General features: G+C 44.1%; 1 protein-coding gene across 1 annotated transcript in view; it reads right to left on the bottom strand.

Moving 5' to 3' along the window:
* The window catches only part of DNAH6 (dynein axonemal heavy chain 6), a 416108-nt gene extending 402333 nt beyond the window's left edge, over nt 1-13775 (bottom strand). Inside the window, exons 1-2 of the mRNA XM_073597481.1 lie at nt 13696-13775; nt 380-628 (exon numbers count right to left, since the gene is read on the bottom strand). Coding sequence (XP_073453582.1) covers nt 380-622 — 243 coding nt within the window. The 5' untranslated portion in view covers nt 623-628; nt 13696-13775. The remainder of the gene's footprint in view (nt 1-379; nt 629-13695) is intronic.
* Between the last annotated feature and the right edge of the window lie 609 nt (nt 13776-14384).

Below are 14384 nucleotides of genomic sequence, written 5' to 3'. Positions count from 1 at the left end.
ATCTATCTATCTATCTATCTATCTATCTATCTATCTATCTATCTATCTATCTATCTATCTATCTATCTATCTATCTATCTATTTATCTATCTATCTATACACAGTGAATAGGAGTATAAACTTGGTTAGTTGAATTGGAAGGGGACTCAAAAATTGCTCTCCCACAGGGATCCTTTGATGACTTTGTCCACCACTGAACAAGACCAAGATCAGTATAATGAATGTTTGAGTCAGAAAACATGTTTTACACCTGAGATCCAACATGATTAAAAAAAAATACATAAAATAAATATCAAAAGATAGTTTCATAATTAGCTATATCATTTATGCATTTTAAAAAAAATTATTTGTTGACAATTGTGCTCTTATTTCAGCTTACCAGTGGTTCAAGTCTAACAGCCTGTTGTCTTTTCCTTGTGTTTACTCGTGCCTTTGTGTCATGAGTAAATACTAGAGATGTTGGATATGGAATCATCTGTTTTGGAGCCATTGAAATTATTCTGTCCTTTAATTTACTTAAATCACGTCGCTGTGCCAAGTCCATTGGTTCACTGTTTTCTGCTTCATTTATGTGTGATGGTGATGATGTGCGCACTGATCCTGGTGATATGTTAGCCGCCATTGTTATCTGAAATAGTCAGAAGAAAAAAAAAAAACATTGATATAAAGTGTTTTTAACAGGTATCATAATGTGATTTATTTATCCAGCATTGTATTTGAGTATTTGGCATTAATGCAGCCCATACATGAGTCAGACCCAATTCCCCATCCACACATTTGAAGTGGGTTGGGGAATCCTCCCACTGAGCTATTGAATTCTGACAGCAGGGAGACTTCCCTGCCATCAGAATACAGTGATCAGCATCAGTGGGCCCATTCACGGCAGGGAAGTTTGCCGTGGTGTGTTTAATGCACACGTTATTGTGCGTTGAGTTAAGGCAATCTATTCAACAGAATGGTCTGCCCTAACATAACCTGTGTTAACGTCTGTGCATCAAACACCCCATAGTGAACTCGCCAAATGCACCTTAAAAGAGAAGTATGGGCTTTTTTTTTTTTTTTTAGAAAACATACTAACCTAGATGGATTCAGCATTGCTCCAATGCTGCATCTGTCCCCCGCTGGGTCTAAAGCCCTGTACACACGATCCAAAAATCGATTTGTGCTTGTCCGATCGGATAATAACGGATGAACTGTCATGAACGGATGATCTGTACTAACGATCTGATTATCGTACGATCGATTTGAAAGCGGTACTTTTCATACAATTTGCGGATGGTGTGTATGGGTCTTTAGACTGAGAACTGTTAATCACTTGGTTCTCAGTGCTCCGTGAGACAGAACAGAAATAACTCCTGCAGCATTTTTGCTAGAGCAGTGCACTGCAATGCATGGTAGTAAGTAACTGCATGTTGCTGTGTGCTGCAAGGCAGGGGCACTGGGATACCATTCACAATGAATGGCATCACGGTGCACCAATGCCTGTAACAAGCATTACCTTTGCATTAGACGTTACCACGATGGCCTGGTTTGTACTGTGTAGATACGACTTATGCCCCGTACACACGGTCGGATTTTCCGATGGAAAATGTCCAATCGGAGCATGTTGTCGGAAATTCCGTGTGTGGGCTCCATCGGACATTTTCCATCGGATTTTCCGACACACAAAGTTGGACAGCAGGAGATAAAATTTTCCGACAACAAAATCCGTTGTCGGAAATTCCGATCGTGTGTACACAAATCCGACGGACAAAGTGCCACGCATGCTCAGAATAAATAAAGAGATGAAAGCTATTGGCCACTGCCCCGTTTATAGTCCCGACGTACGTGTTTTACGTCACCGCGTTTAGAACGATCAGATTTTCCGACAACTTTGTGTGACCGTGTGTATGCAAGACAAGTTTGAGCCAACATCCGTCGGAAAAAATCCTAGGATTTTGTTGTCGGAATGTCCGAACAAAGTCCGACCGTGTGTACGCCCTATTATCCTTATTGGTTCTGTACCAGGAACTAAACTGCTAGAAAAGTGATTTTGCAATTTTCCCTACTCTCCTAGCCTTCGGTTCTAGGTATACATGGGCAGAATAGAGTAAATGTGTGTTTTAGACTCTTTAAACCCAGCCTCTGCACGTCTTGTGTGGCTCTGATGTCATATCTTGTTAGTGTGATACTAAAGCTAGCCAGTTAACTGGTGAACTGGTGTAAGACGTGGGCAGCACAAGATAGGTGAGATAGAGGAGAAAGAAAAATAAATCTGGCCATGGTTGGACAATTTTTAACACTGCAAATCACATTTTATTCATACTGTTTAAAGAGGCCCTGTCATCAGCTTTAAAAATTGCTGATAAAAGCAATATCAAGTATTTTAAACACTTACTTGCAGTGTTTTTCCATTCCATAAATTATTTTTATGCACTTGCAATGAGTCTTTGAACTTGCTAGAAAACATCAGGGTTCCCATCAGAGTCTTTCTTACATCAGGGTTCCCATCAGAGTCTTCCTTACATCAGGGTTCCCATCAGAGTCTCCTTTACATCAGGGTTCCCATAAGAGTCTTCCTTACATCAGGGTTCCCATCAGAGTCTCCTTTACATCAGGGTTCCCATCAGAGTCTCCCTTACATCAGGGTTCCCATCAGAGTCTCCTTTACATCAGGGTTCCCATCAGAGTCTCCCTTACATCAGGGTTCCCATCAGAGTCTCCTTTACATCAGGGTTCCCATAAGAGTCTTCCTTACATCAGGGTTCCCATCAGAGTCTCCTTTACATCAGGGTTCCCATAAGAGTCTTCCTTACATCAGGGTTCCCATCAGAGTCTCCCTTACATCAGGGTTCCCATCAGAGTCTCCCTTACATCAGGGTTCCCATCAGAGTCTCCTTTACATCAGGGTTCCCATCAGAGTCTCCCTTGCATCAGGGTTCCCATCAGAGTCTCCTTTACATCAGGGTTCCCATCAGAGTCTTCCTTACATCAGGGTTCCCATCAGAGTCTCCTTTACATCAGGGTTCCCATCAGAGTCTTCCTTTCATCAGGGTTCCCATCAGAGTCTCCCTTACATCAGGGTTCCCATCAGAGTCTCCTTTACATCAGGGTTCCCATCAGAGTCTTCCTTACATCAGGGTTCCCATCAGAGTCTCCTTTACATCAGGGTTCCCATAAGAGTCTTCCTTACATCAGGGTTCCCATCAGAGTCTCCTTTACATCAGGGTTCCCATCAGAGTCTCCCTTACATCAGGGTTCCCATCAGAGTCTCCTTTACATCAGGGTTCCCATAAGAGTCTTCCTTACATCAGGGTTCCCATCAGAGTCTCCTTTACATCAGGGTTCCCATAAGAGTCTTCCTTACATCAGGGTTCCCATCAGAGTCTCCCTTACATCAGGGTTCCCATCAGAGTCTCCCTTACATCAGGGTTCCCATCAGAGTCTCCTTTACATCAGGGTTCCCATCAGAGTCTCCCTTGCATCAGGGTTCCCATCAGAGTCTCCTTTACATCAGGGTTCCCATCAGAGTCTTCCTTACATCAGGGTTCCCATCAGAGTCTCCTTTACATCAGGGTTCCCATCAGAGTCTTCCTTACATCAGGGTTCCCATCAGAGTCTCCCTTACATCAGGGTTCCCATCAGAGTCTCCTTTACATCAGGGTTCCCATCAGAGTCTTCCTTACATCAGGGTTCCCATCAGAGTCTCCCTTACATCAGGGTTCCCATCAGAGTCTCCTTTACATCAGGGTTCCCATCAGAGTCTTTCTTACATCAGGGTTCCCATCAGAGTCTCCTTTACATCAGGGTTCCCATCAGAGTCTTCCTTACATCAGGGTTCCCATCAGAGTCTCCTTTACATCAGGGTTCCCATAAGAGTCTTCCTTACATCAGGGTTCCCATCAGAGTCTCCTTTACATCAGGGTTCCCATCAGAGTCTCCCTTACATCAGGGTTCCCATCAGAGTCTCCTTTACATCAGGGTTCCCATAAGAGTCTTCCTTACATCAGGGTTCCCATCAGAGTCTCCTTTACATCAGGGTTCCCATAAGAGTCTTCCTTACATCAGGGTTCCCATCAGAGTCTCCCTTACATCAGGGTTCCCATCAGAGTCTCCCTTACATCAGGGTTCCCATCAGAGTCTCCTTTACATCAGGGTTCCCATCAGAGTCTCCCTTACATCAGGGTTCCCATCAGAGTCTCCTTTACATCAGGGTTCCCATCAGAGTCTTCCTTACATCAGGGTTCCCATCAGAGTCTCCTTTACATCAGGGTTCCCATCAGAGTCTTCCTTACATCAGGGTTCCCATCAGAGTCTCCCTTACATCAGGGTTCCCATCAGAGTCTCCTTTACATCAGGGTTCCCATCAGAGTCTTCCTTACATCAGGGTTCCCATCAGAGTCTCCTTTACATCAGGGTTCCCATCAGAGTCTTCCTTACATCAGGGTTCCCATCAGAGTCTCCTTTACATCAGGGTTCCCATAAGAGTCTTCCTTACATCAGGGTTCCCATCAGAGTCTCCTTTACATCAGGGTTCCCATAAGAGTCTTCCTTACATCAGGGTCCCATCAGAGTCTTCCTTACATCAGGGTTCCCATCAGAGTCTCCTTTACATCAGGGTTCCCATCAGAGTCTCCTTTACATCAGGGTCCCATCAGAGTCTTCCTTACATCAGGGTTCCCATAAGAGTCTCCCTTACATCAGGGTTCCCATCAGAGTCTTCCTTACATCAGGGTTCCCATCAGAGTCTCCTTTACATCAGGGTTCCCATAAGAGTCTTCCTTACATCAGGGTTCCCATCAGAGTCTCCCTTACATCAGGGTTCCCATCAGAGTCTCCCTTACATCAGGGTTCCCATCAGAGTCTTCCTTACATCAGGGTTCCCATCAGAGTCTCCTTTACATCAGGGTTCCCATCAGAGTCTCCCTTACATCAGGGTTCCCATCAGAGTCTCCTTTACATCAGGGTTCCCATCAGAGTCTCCTTTACATCAGGGTTCCCATCAGAGTCTTCCTTACATCAGAGTTCCCATCAGAGTCTCCTTTACATCAGGGTCCCCATCAGAGTCTCCTTTACATCAGGGTTCCCATCAGAGTCTCCTTTACATCAGGGTTCCCATCAGAGTCTCCTTTACATCAGGGTCCCCATCAGAGTCTTCCTTACATCAGGGTTCCCATCAGAGTCTCCTTTACATCAGGGTTCCCATAAGAGTCTTCCTTACATCAGGGTTCCCATCAGAGTCTCCCTTACATTAGGGTTCCCATCAGAGTCTCCCTTACATCGGAGTCCCCATCAGAGTCTCCTTTACATCAGGGTTCCCATAAGAGTCTTCCTTACATCAGGGTTCCCATCAGAGTCTCCCTTACATCAGGGTTCCCATCAGAGTCTCCCTTACATCAGGGTTCCCATCAGAGTCTCCTTTACATCAGGGTTCCCATCAGAGTCTCCCTTACATCAGGGTTCCCATCAGAGTCTCCTTTACATCAGGGTTCCCATCAGAGTCTTCCTTACATCAGGGTTCCCATCAGAGTCTCCTTTACATCAGGGTTCCCATCAGAGTCTTCCTTACATCAGGGTTCCCATCAGAGTCTCCCTTACATCAGGGTTCCCATCAGAGTCTCCTTTACATCAGGGTTCCCATCAGAGTCTTCCTTACATCAGGGTTCCCATCAGAGTCTCCTTTACATCAGGGTTCCCATCAGAGTCTTCCTTACATCAGGGTTCCCATCAGAGTCTCCTTTACATCAGGGTTCCCATAAGAGTCTTCCTTACATCAGGGTTCCCATCAGAGTCTCCTTTACATCAGGGTTCCCATAAGAGTCTTCCTTACATCAGGGTCCCATCAGAGTCTTCCTTACATCAGGGTTCCCATCAGAGTCTCCTTTACATCAGGGTTCCCATCAGAGTCTCCTTTACATCAGGGTCCCATCAGAGTCTTCCTTACATCAGGGTTCCCATAAGAGTCTCCCTTACATCAGGGTTCCCATCAGAGTCTTCCTTACATCAGGGTTCCCATCAGAGTCTCCTTTACATCAGGGTTCCCATAAGAGTCTTCCTTACATCAGGGTTCCCATCAGAGTCTCCCTTACATCAGGGTTCCCATCAGAGTCTCCCTTACATCAGGGTTCCCATCAGAGTCTTCCTTACATCAGGGTTCCCATCAGAGTCTCCTTTACATCAGGGTTCCCATCAGAGTCTCCCTTACATCAGGGTTCCCATCAGAGTCTCCTTTACATCAGGGTTCCCATCAGAGTCTCCTTTACATCAGGGTTCCCATCAGAGTCTTCCTTACATCAGAGTTCCCATCAGAGTCTCCTTTACATCAGGGTCCCCATCAGAGTCTCCTTTACATCAGGGTTCCCATCAGAGTCTCCTTTACATCAGGGTTCCCATCAGAGTCTCCTTTACATCAGGGTCCCCATCAGAGTCTTCCTTACATCAGGGTTCCCATCAGAGTCTCCTTTACATCAGGGTTCCCATAAGAGTCTTCCTTACATCAGGGTTCCCATCAGAGTCTCCCTTACATTAGGGTTCCCATCAGAGTCTCCCTTACATCGGAGTCCCCATCAGAGTCTCCTTCACATCAGGGTCCCCATCAGAGTCTTCCTTACATCAGGGTTCCCATCAGAGTCTCCCTTACATCAGGGTTCCCATTAGAGTCTCCCTTACATCGGAGTCCCCATCAGAGTCTCCTTCACATCAGGGTCCCCATCAGAGTCTCCTTTTCATCAGGGTCCCCATCAGAGTCTCCTTTTCATCAGGGTCACCATCCTCCCTTACATCAGGGTCCCCATCAGAGTCTCCTTTACATCAGGGTCCCCATCAGAGTCTCCTTTACATCAGGATCCCCATCAGAGTCCTCCCTTGCATCAGGGTCTCCATCATAGTCACCTTTTCATCAGGGTCCCCATCAGAGTCTCCTTTACATCAGAGTCCCCATCAAATACCCTCCCCCTTACATTAGTGTCCTATTATTGTAAGGCTTACAGCAGGGCAGTAGCAGCAGGGCAGGAACTAGGAAGAACAGGTTTGGACGGAGGAAGCTCTGTCATCATTTGAATGCTGAAGTGAACATGTCACTGGTTTCTAGGACACTGGTGGGGCAATCAGAGACCATAGACAGCCTCTGTTGCCCTGAATCTTCAATCATTGCACCTTGAGGATACGCCGCCCACTAACCCTAGCTGTGGGCTGCATAAAATTTTGTAGTGGCGGGCTGTAGTTTGAATTCTCCCGGGCTAGAGCAAGAAAGGATCAGAGCCTCTGTCAGGTTTTTAATACTGTCTCACTCTTTATCCTGTTGGTAATTGTACCTCCCTTTTCCCAGATAGCAAGGATAACTTGCCACAAATTTGTGGCAGTGTTGAATTGAATTGCTGCACATTTTCATTGGCAAATTTTACACTTGCAGGGCATTTGAAGCACAAGTTCTAGTTGAAACTTTTACAATTTGTATCAAATTTCAGCGGCAAGATTCTAGCAAGAGCAAAGTTGCAATGGTGAGTCTACAGCAAGAGCTCTGCAAGTCTACAGCATGAAAATTCAGCCACAGTGACCCCTGTGGTGGGAAGAATTGCACAACATAACTGAAGCAGAACTTGCAGCAGACTTGCAGAATGTTTGCAAAGAAAGTTGATCTGGAGTCATGCAATGCGGACTTGCTGCAATTGTGCAACAAACTTGTGAAGCTTGGAAAGTCTAGCAATAGCTTAGCAAGTCGTTTTCACAGGTGACAGGAAGTGAAGCAAAATCTCCTCAATGTACTCACTGAGAGAAATAAAATCAGTACAGAAATGTTACCTCGTCTACACTATTCAAACGTAGGTTGCATCATACAGCTTTACATGTTGGTTGTGACAAAAACATTTTTTTTATCATATTTATACAGAACTGTTCAGTCTCATAAAAGAGGAAGTTGCACCATCCATTTACTGAATGAGAACACTCTACAAATTTGACCACAAACATGTCACTGCTCTGACAAATCCCAGAGATTTCCTTTTTTAAATAAATTCTTTATTTAAATATTTATAAAGAATACTTAGAAAGACAGAAACAAAATGCTCATTTATTGGTATAAGCTTGCGGTATGGACAAGTACTGTAATGACAGTATCGCCAATGTCGCAAAAACAATATCATGGGTCAAATAAACTGACATACACAGCAAGCAGTGTGACCTGTATAGCAACATGCCCTTACGTCCAGGTGAGATAGGTGAACATAAAGTTCTTGCAGTTTGGTCAATGGGGGCTAAAACCCCCCCCACACAAAGTTTGAGCTCAGAATAGCAAGACGATCTGAGGCCGAGAGGAAAGGGAGAGTTACAAAGAGGAATGGAGACAAAGGGGGAAAAAAAGAAGAGGGAGCAGAGGGTACAAGGAAAGGATATCCTTGAGGGAGGACTACCTAGGGTTGCCACCTTTTCTTCAAGTCAAACCCGAACACTTTAGCAGTACACAGCAATTTTTTTTTTAATAGTATATATTTTGCTATTAAATAATATTTCTAATCATATGAAGTTAATAACAAGCATCCCCCTTTACATCAGAGTCCACAGAGTTCCCCTTTTACATCTGAACTCGCAGAGTTCCCTTTCACCATAGCTCCCAACTGTCCCTGATTTTGAGGGACTGTCCCTGATTTGGAGCAATGTCCTTCTGTCCCTCATTCTTCCTCATTTGTCCCTCATTTTGGTCTGATCTATATAGTTGTATATAAAATGCACTTTTTATCTATCAAAAAGTGTTTTCCAGCCCTAAACCTTTCATCTGATTTCTAAATTGCTGCATGTGTAAATTCCAAAAGCCAATATAAAGAAATAGTAGTGGTAAAAAAAAACACTTGTAGGTTTAACCACTTCAATACCAAGCACTTAGACACCTTCCAGCCCAGGCCAATTTTCAGCTTTCAGCGCTGTCGCAATTTGAATGATAATTGCGCGGTCATACTACACTGTACTCAAATAATTTTTTTATCATTTTGTTCCCACAAATAGAGCTTTATTTTGGTGGTATTTGATCACCTCTGCGGTTTTTATTTTTTGTGCAACAAATAAAAAAAGACCGAAAATTTTGAAAAAAAAAAAAGTTTTTCTTTGTTTCTGTTAAAATTTTTTGTAAATAAGTACGTTTTCTTCTTCAATGACGGGCACTGATATGGCTGCACTGACGGGCACTGATACGGCGGCACTGATGGGCACCGATAAGGTGGCACTGATGAGGTGGCACTGACGGGCACTAATGATGGGCACTGATATGCGGCACTGATGGGCATTCATAGGTGGCACCCATGGGCACTCATAGGCAGCACTGATTGGCACTCATAGGTGGCATTGATGGGTACTTATGGGTGGCACTGATGGGTACTTATGGGTGGCACTGACAGGTGGCACGGATGGGCACTGATAGGTGGGCACTGATGCACACTGATGGGTGGCACTGATGACACTGATTGGTGGCACTGATGCCCCTAAGGGTGGCATTGCTGGGCATCACTGCAATATAATGGTGCCAATCAGTGCCCATTTGTGGGCACTGATTGGCACAGATTGGGCACTGACTGGGCACATGTGGATGGCCATGGGGTACATACCTGGCCATCCACATGTTGCCCCTTCCCTGGTGGTCCTAGTGGCGATCCCTGGTGGTCCAGTGTGGTCGTTCTCCTTTAAGGGGGCGTGACAAGGGGTGTGTCCTATTCCTGCATACTTTTGCTGATAGATGTCCCTCATTCCCATCTCAAAAAGTTGGGAGGTATGACGTGGGCGATTTACACGCATTACACACACATGTGAACCTAGACTTATACCATAATGTACAGTACTAGTATGCATCCCATACTGGTATATTATGACAGATTTACCTGCCAAGGGATCCCCAACATTGCTGTGGTGTCAGCGCTCTTGGCTGTCATGGATAATTCAGAAATAAAAAGTGGGGGTTCGGTCAGCGCAAAAACAAAACACTACAATACTAACTTGAGCAGCTGGACACTCAAGGTCAATATATAACAATCCTTGGATAAATACATAAAAAGAATACAGTGCAGCGCTAAAAACAAATCTATACTAAAAGTATTTAAAATCATTTATGGCAAGAGAGAGGCCAAATTAGAGTCCCAGTTATTAAGATTAAAGCCAATCCAAAAGGTTGAAGACGGAATACCACACAGAGGTGCATACCTCCCAACGTTTTGAGATGGGAATGAGGGACACCTATCAGCAAAAGTATGCAGGCATAGGACACACCCTCTTGCCACGCCCCCTTAAAGGAGAATTATACAAAAAAACAAGGTTGGTTAAACCCACAAGTGCTTTATTTTTTACCACTACTATTCCTTTATATTGGCTTTTGGAATTTACAAATACAGCAATTTAGAAATCAGATGAAAGGTTTAGGGCTGGAAAACACTTTTTCATAGATAAAAAGTGCATTTTATATACATCTATATAGATCAGACCAAAATGAGGGACAAACGAGAAGGAATGAGGGACAGAGGGACATTGCTCCAAATCAGGGACAGTCCCTCAAAATCAAGGATAGTTGGGAGCTATGGAGGTGTGACACTAGACAGACATACGTTGTCCTCCTCAATGGTGACCAGAAAATAAAATCCTCTATGTGCATCCGTGCCAGTGCCTCCACCACAGACCATGCGGGCTGCTCACCTCAGATCATGGACCCCTGAGTTAACAGACAGGTTAAGCATTCCCACTCAAGTAGGTAAAAAGGTTGTTGCCTTTAAAGGATCCAGGAATCTCATAGATACTTCCATCTTTCTTCTGGGTCTGGACTTTTGGGCCGCTTGACTGGCTGGGCCATGATGACGTCAAGCATGCACCCAGGAGTCACGTCATCAGGGCACAGAATGGTGCTGTAAATAGACCCACCTGTCCATAGGGATGAATGGAGCCTCTAGTCAGGTCTGCCTAAATAAAAAAAACTTGATCGGACCGCCTGTGTGAAAGGGGCCTGATACTGCTTTAAAGTGGAACTTTACCCATAACAACTTGATAAAAAAATCATGTTCCTTAGCGAGGCACATACTGTACATTCCACATTAATAATTATGCTACCAAAATTAGTGTGTGCAGTAAATTGCTTCCTGCATTACTCCTGTTTCTTCTTGCTGGAAGCTGCCATTTTGCTGAAGCACAGAGCCCCTGAGCAGAAGTAAGTCATAAAGTGGAACTAAACCCATCGATTTAACAGTTTTAAAAAAGTTACATTCCTGGAATGCCGGGATTGCTAACTGTCACATTTGTTTGTGTCCTCAACCAAACTGTCAAACTATCAAATGGCTGGTGTCATTACTGATCACATGTGCAGCATCATGGGAGTTGCAGATCTAACAGAAGCAGCTTCCTTGGCTGTAAAGGACAGGAGGGTTTAATTCTGCTTTAAGGATGTCAGCAGATCGGCCTCTACAAATTTCTCAGTGCCTAAAAATGGAGAGCAACTGAGCATGTGCAGAGCAGGATGAGACAGTCTATTGCTGGATTTTAAAGTGGTTGTAAACTCATTACAACAACTTTATGCTACAGTGGAGCCTATAATAAGACTTAACTGTAGCTACCCAGGATATCTCCTAAACCTGCACAGTTTAGGAGATATCTCCTGTCCCCTGCCTGTGCCGATGACATTGGCACATGCGCACTGGGGCAAACTGAAGCAATGGCACGTATGCGCCGTTGCTTCAGTCTGTGTGCCGTTACCGGCAGCTCCCGCGCGGTAAGCCGCGATACCCGGAAGTAACCCCCGGGAGAGATGTCACCGGCCAGAGGGGGAGACGAGGACGGCTGCAGGGCTTCGTTCTCGGGTAAGTAATTCATAATGAGCTAGTATGCTATGCATACTAGCTCATTATGCCTTTGTCTTGCAGGGTTATTTTTATTTTTTTTTTATCAGGGTTTACAACCACTTTAAACAATATAGACAATGATTTTTAAGGTTTTATATAGCTATACCTGCAAAAGGGGCCAACCTGAAGTGATCTAGCAGGACTTAATTTTCTGATTAAATTTCCACATTTATATTCACATATTACCTGTTGCTAGATTTAGAGCCAGTTCACACCACATAAAGTCCAGTGCTTTTTTTCTCTACATTGAAAATGCATGGAAAGTAGGTTATATGGTTTCCAATGGAATCGTTCACACTAGTGCAGTCAGTTCCAGGGCGTTACAGTTCCAGAAAAAAAAGTAGAACATGCTGCATTTTTCCTGCACTGGACTGTACTGGAACGTGGTAAAATGCATCAAAAATGCACCAGAATGCACTGGAACGCAGCAAAAACCCACCAGACCCCCCATCTAGTAGTTCTTCAGAAATGGAGATCAGATGCCTCCCCAAACGTTATTGAAGTGACATCTTTGGTCTAACAAAATTATACATATGAACACCTTCTAACTATAAATTCCCTTACTGGTACTACACTTCACAAAAAGTGGGAAATATGGCCTAAAGCCACCACCTAGACCCCTCTGGCATGTGCTTACTGCGCTCTATCACTCGCTGAGTTACACAAAGTATGTGTGTTATACTACTATGCTTTTTGATACAGATACTGTTAGAACCAGTCGTTACCACTGGGCTATGCAGTCATAAATTTGTTACCAAACTATGTAATGATTATGGTTATCTCTGTAATGTGTAGCTTCCTCCTTTTGTTTCCCCGCTCCTTACTAAAGTCTCATACTGCATATCCTTCTGTATTATATTAAAATACCAATAAAAACTCAATGTTAAAACAAAAAAAAACACCAGAACCCAGTACAGTGAAAAAAAGAAAAAAAAACACAGGAAAAAAGAAGAAAAAAAGCATCTGATAACGATTTAAAAAATAACCAGAATGCGTTAAAATCGTGCATGCAGAGATGCATCCGGAACGGATCTGGAGTGTGTTTTTGTGGTGGGAAACAGCTCTTAAAGGGGTTGTAGAGCTTTGTTTTTCCTTTTTTTTTAAAATAACAAACATATCGTACTTACCTCCTCTGTGCAAGGGTTCTGCACAGAGTGGTCTCGATCCTCCTCTTCTGGGGTCCCTCAGCAGGGCTCCTGGCTCCTCCTCTCTCGAGTGCCCCCTCGGAGAGCCGCTTTCCTAGGGGGCACCTGTGTGGGTGGCCCGCTCCGCCCCCCAGCTCCCGTGTCACTGGATTTGGTTGACAGCAGCGGGAGCCAATGGCTCCTTCTGCTATCAATCTATCCAATGAGGCGCCGAGACATCGGCTGGAGCTGGAAAGGTCAGTTCAGGTAAGTAAAAGGAGGGGGGGGGGGGCTCCTGCACTACGGAAGGTATTTAGAATAGAATGCATTAATACAACCCCTTTAAACTAGAATGCATACCTAAAGCCTTCCATACACTATACAATCTGGTTATACAATTTCTTCACAATGTCCTTTAGATTCACCAAAACTATGTCATAGGATGATAATCTGAAAAAAAAATCCATATGCTTTTTATCAGATCAGGCAGGTGCTTGTGCTACATATTTGATGGCAGATATAAAGCAGATTATACAGTCAGATTGTATAGTGTATGATCAAATGTACACATATTTCTAACTCTAATCTTTAAACAGGTTTCAAATCCATACAGGAGCGTTTAGGACTATAATATTGTAATTGTCCCCTGCACTCTGTACTGATATGACAGAAAAATAACAAGCACATACATGTTTTATTAAACATTCTATGCAATGAAGGGAGAGACTTACCGACCGACCAGAAACTAGCACAGTTTTCCAGGTCCCGAGAGTGTTTACAGTTGCCTAGCAACAGCCGCTTGTCCCCGTACACTGGGATCGGGGTGGGCGGAGCTCAGCCTGCCCAGTTACCAGGGTGAAGCTCTGCAAATGACAGCTACGGAGCGCTGGCTGGGAAACTCTGATCCCCCGTACAGCTCCACCATGAAATAGGGCGATCTGTCACACAGACTGCCTGCCGGTGTAAATGTATACATTACATATGGCAAAGGGCAATAAAAGGCATGCCGATCGACCATATTCACCTTTTACCTGATGTCAGAGTATAGAAGACTAGTCTATTATGCATTTTCACTTACAAAAGACAAAAATTATTTTAAGGTATCAAAATATGTGAGTTTACTGACAAAAAATAAACTTGATGTTGTCATCACTAAGAATCCAATTTTGATTTTGAAACTATTTTGTCTACAGTATTTTTTAAAAGCAACACATTTACTGCTCGTTCACACAAGCTTTGGTTCCTTGATAAGCGATCCACACACAGATCGCTCTTTTGAGACCAAAGCTTGGTGAGGGGACCTGCTTTACCACTTTGGTTTTGGGGCGCTTGCAGACAGTCCCAATTCACTTGAATAGGTTGCTGAAAGGGACAGGTGTCCACAAGGTAAAGCATCAAGGCCACAGCGTATAAACACCCA

The sequence above is a fragment of the Aquarana catesbeiana genome, linkage group LG01 (assembly GCF_042186555.1).
Source record: "Aquarana catesbeiana isolate 2022-GZ linkage group LG01, ASM4218655v1, whole genome shotgun sequence".
NCBI classification, from domain to species: Eukaryota; Metazoa; Chordata; class Amphibia; order Anura; family Ranidae; genus Aquarana; species Aquarana catesbeiana.
Note: the sequence above shows the minus strand (reverse complement) of the source record. Positions and strands in the feature narration are given on the sequence as shown.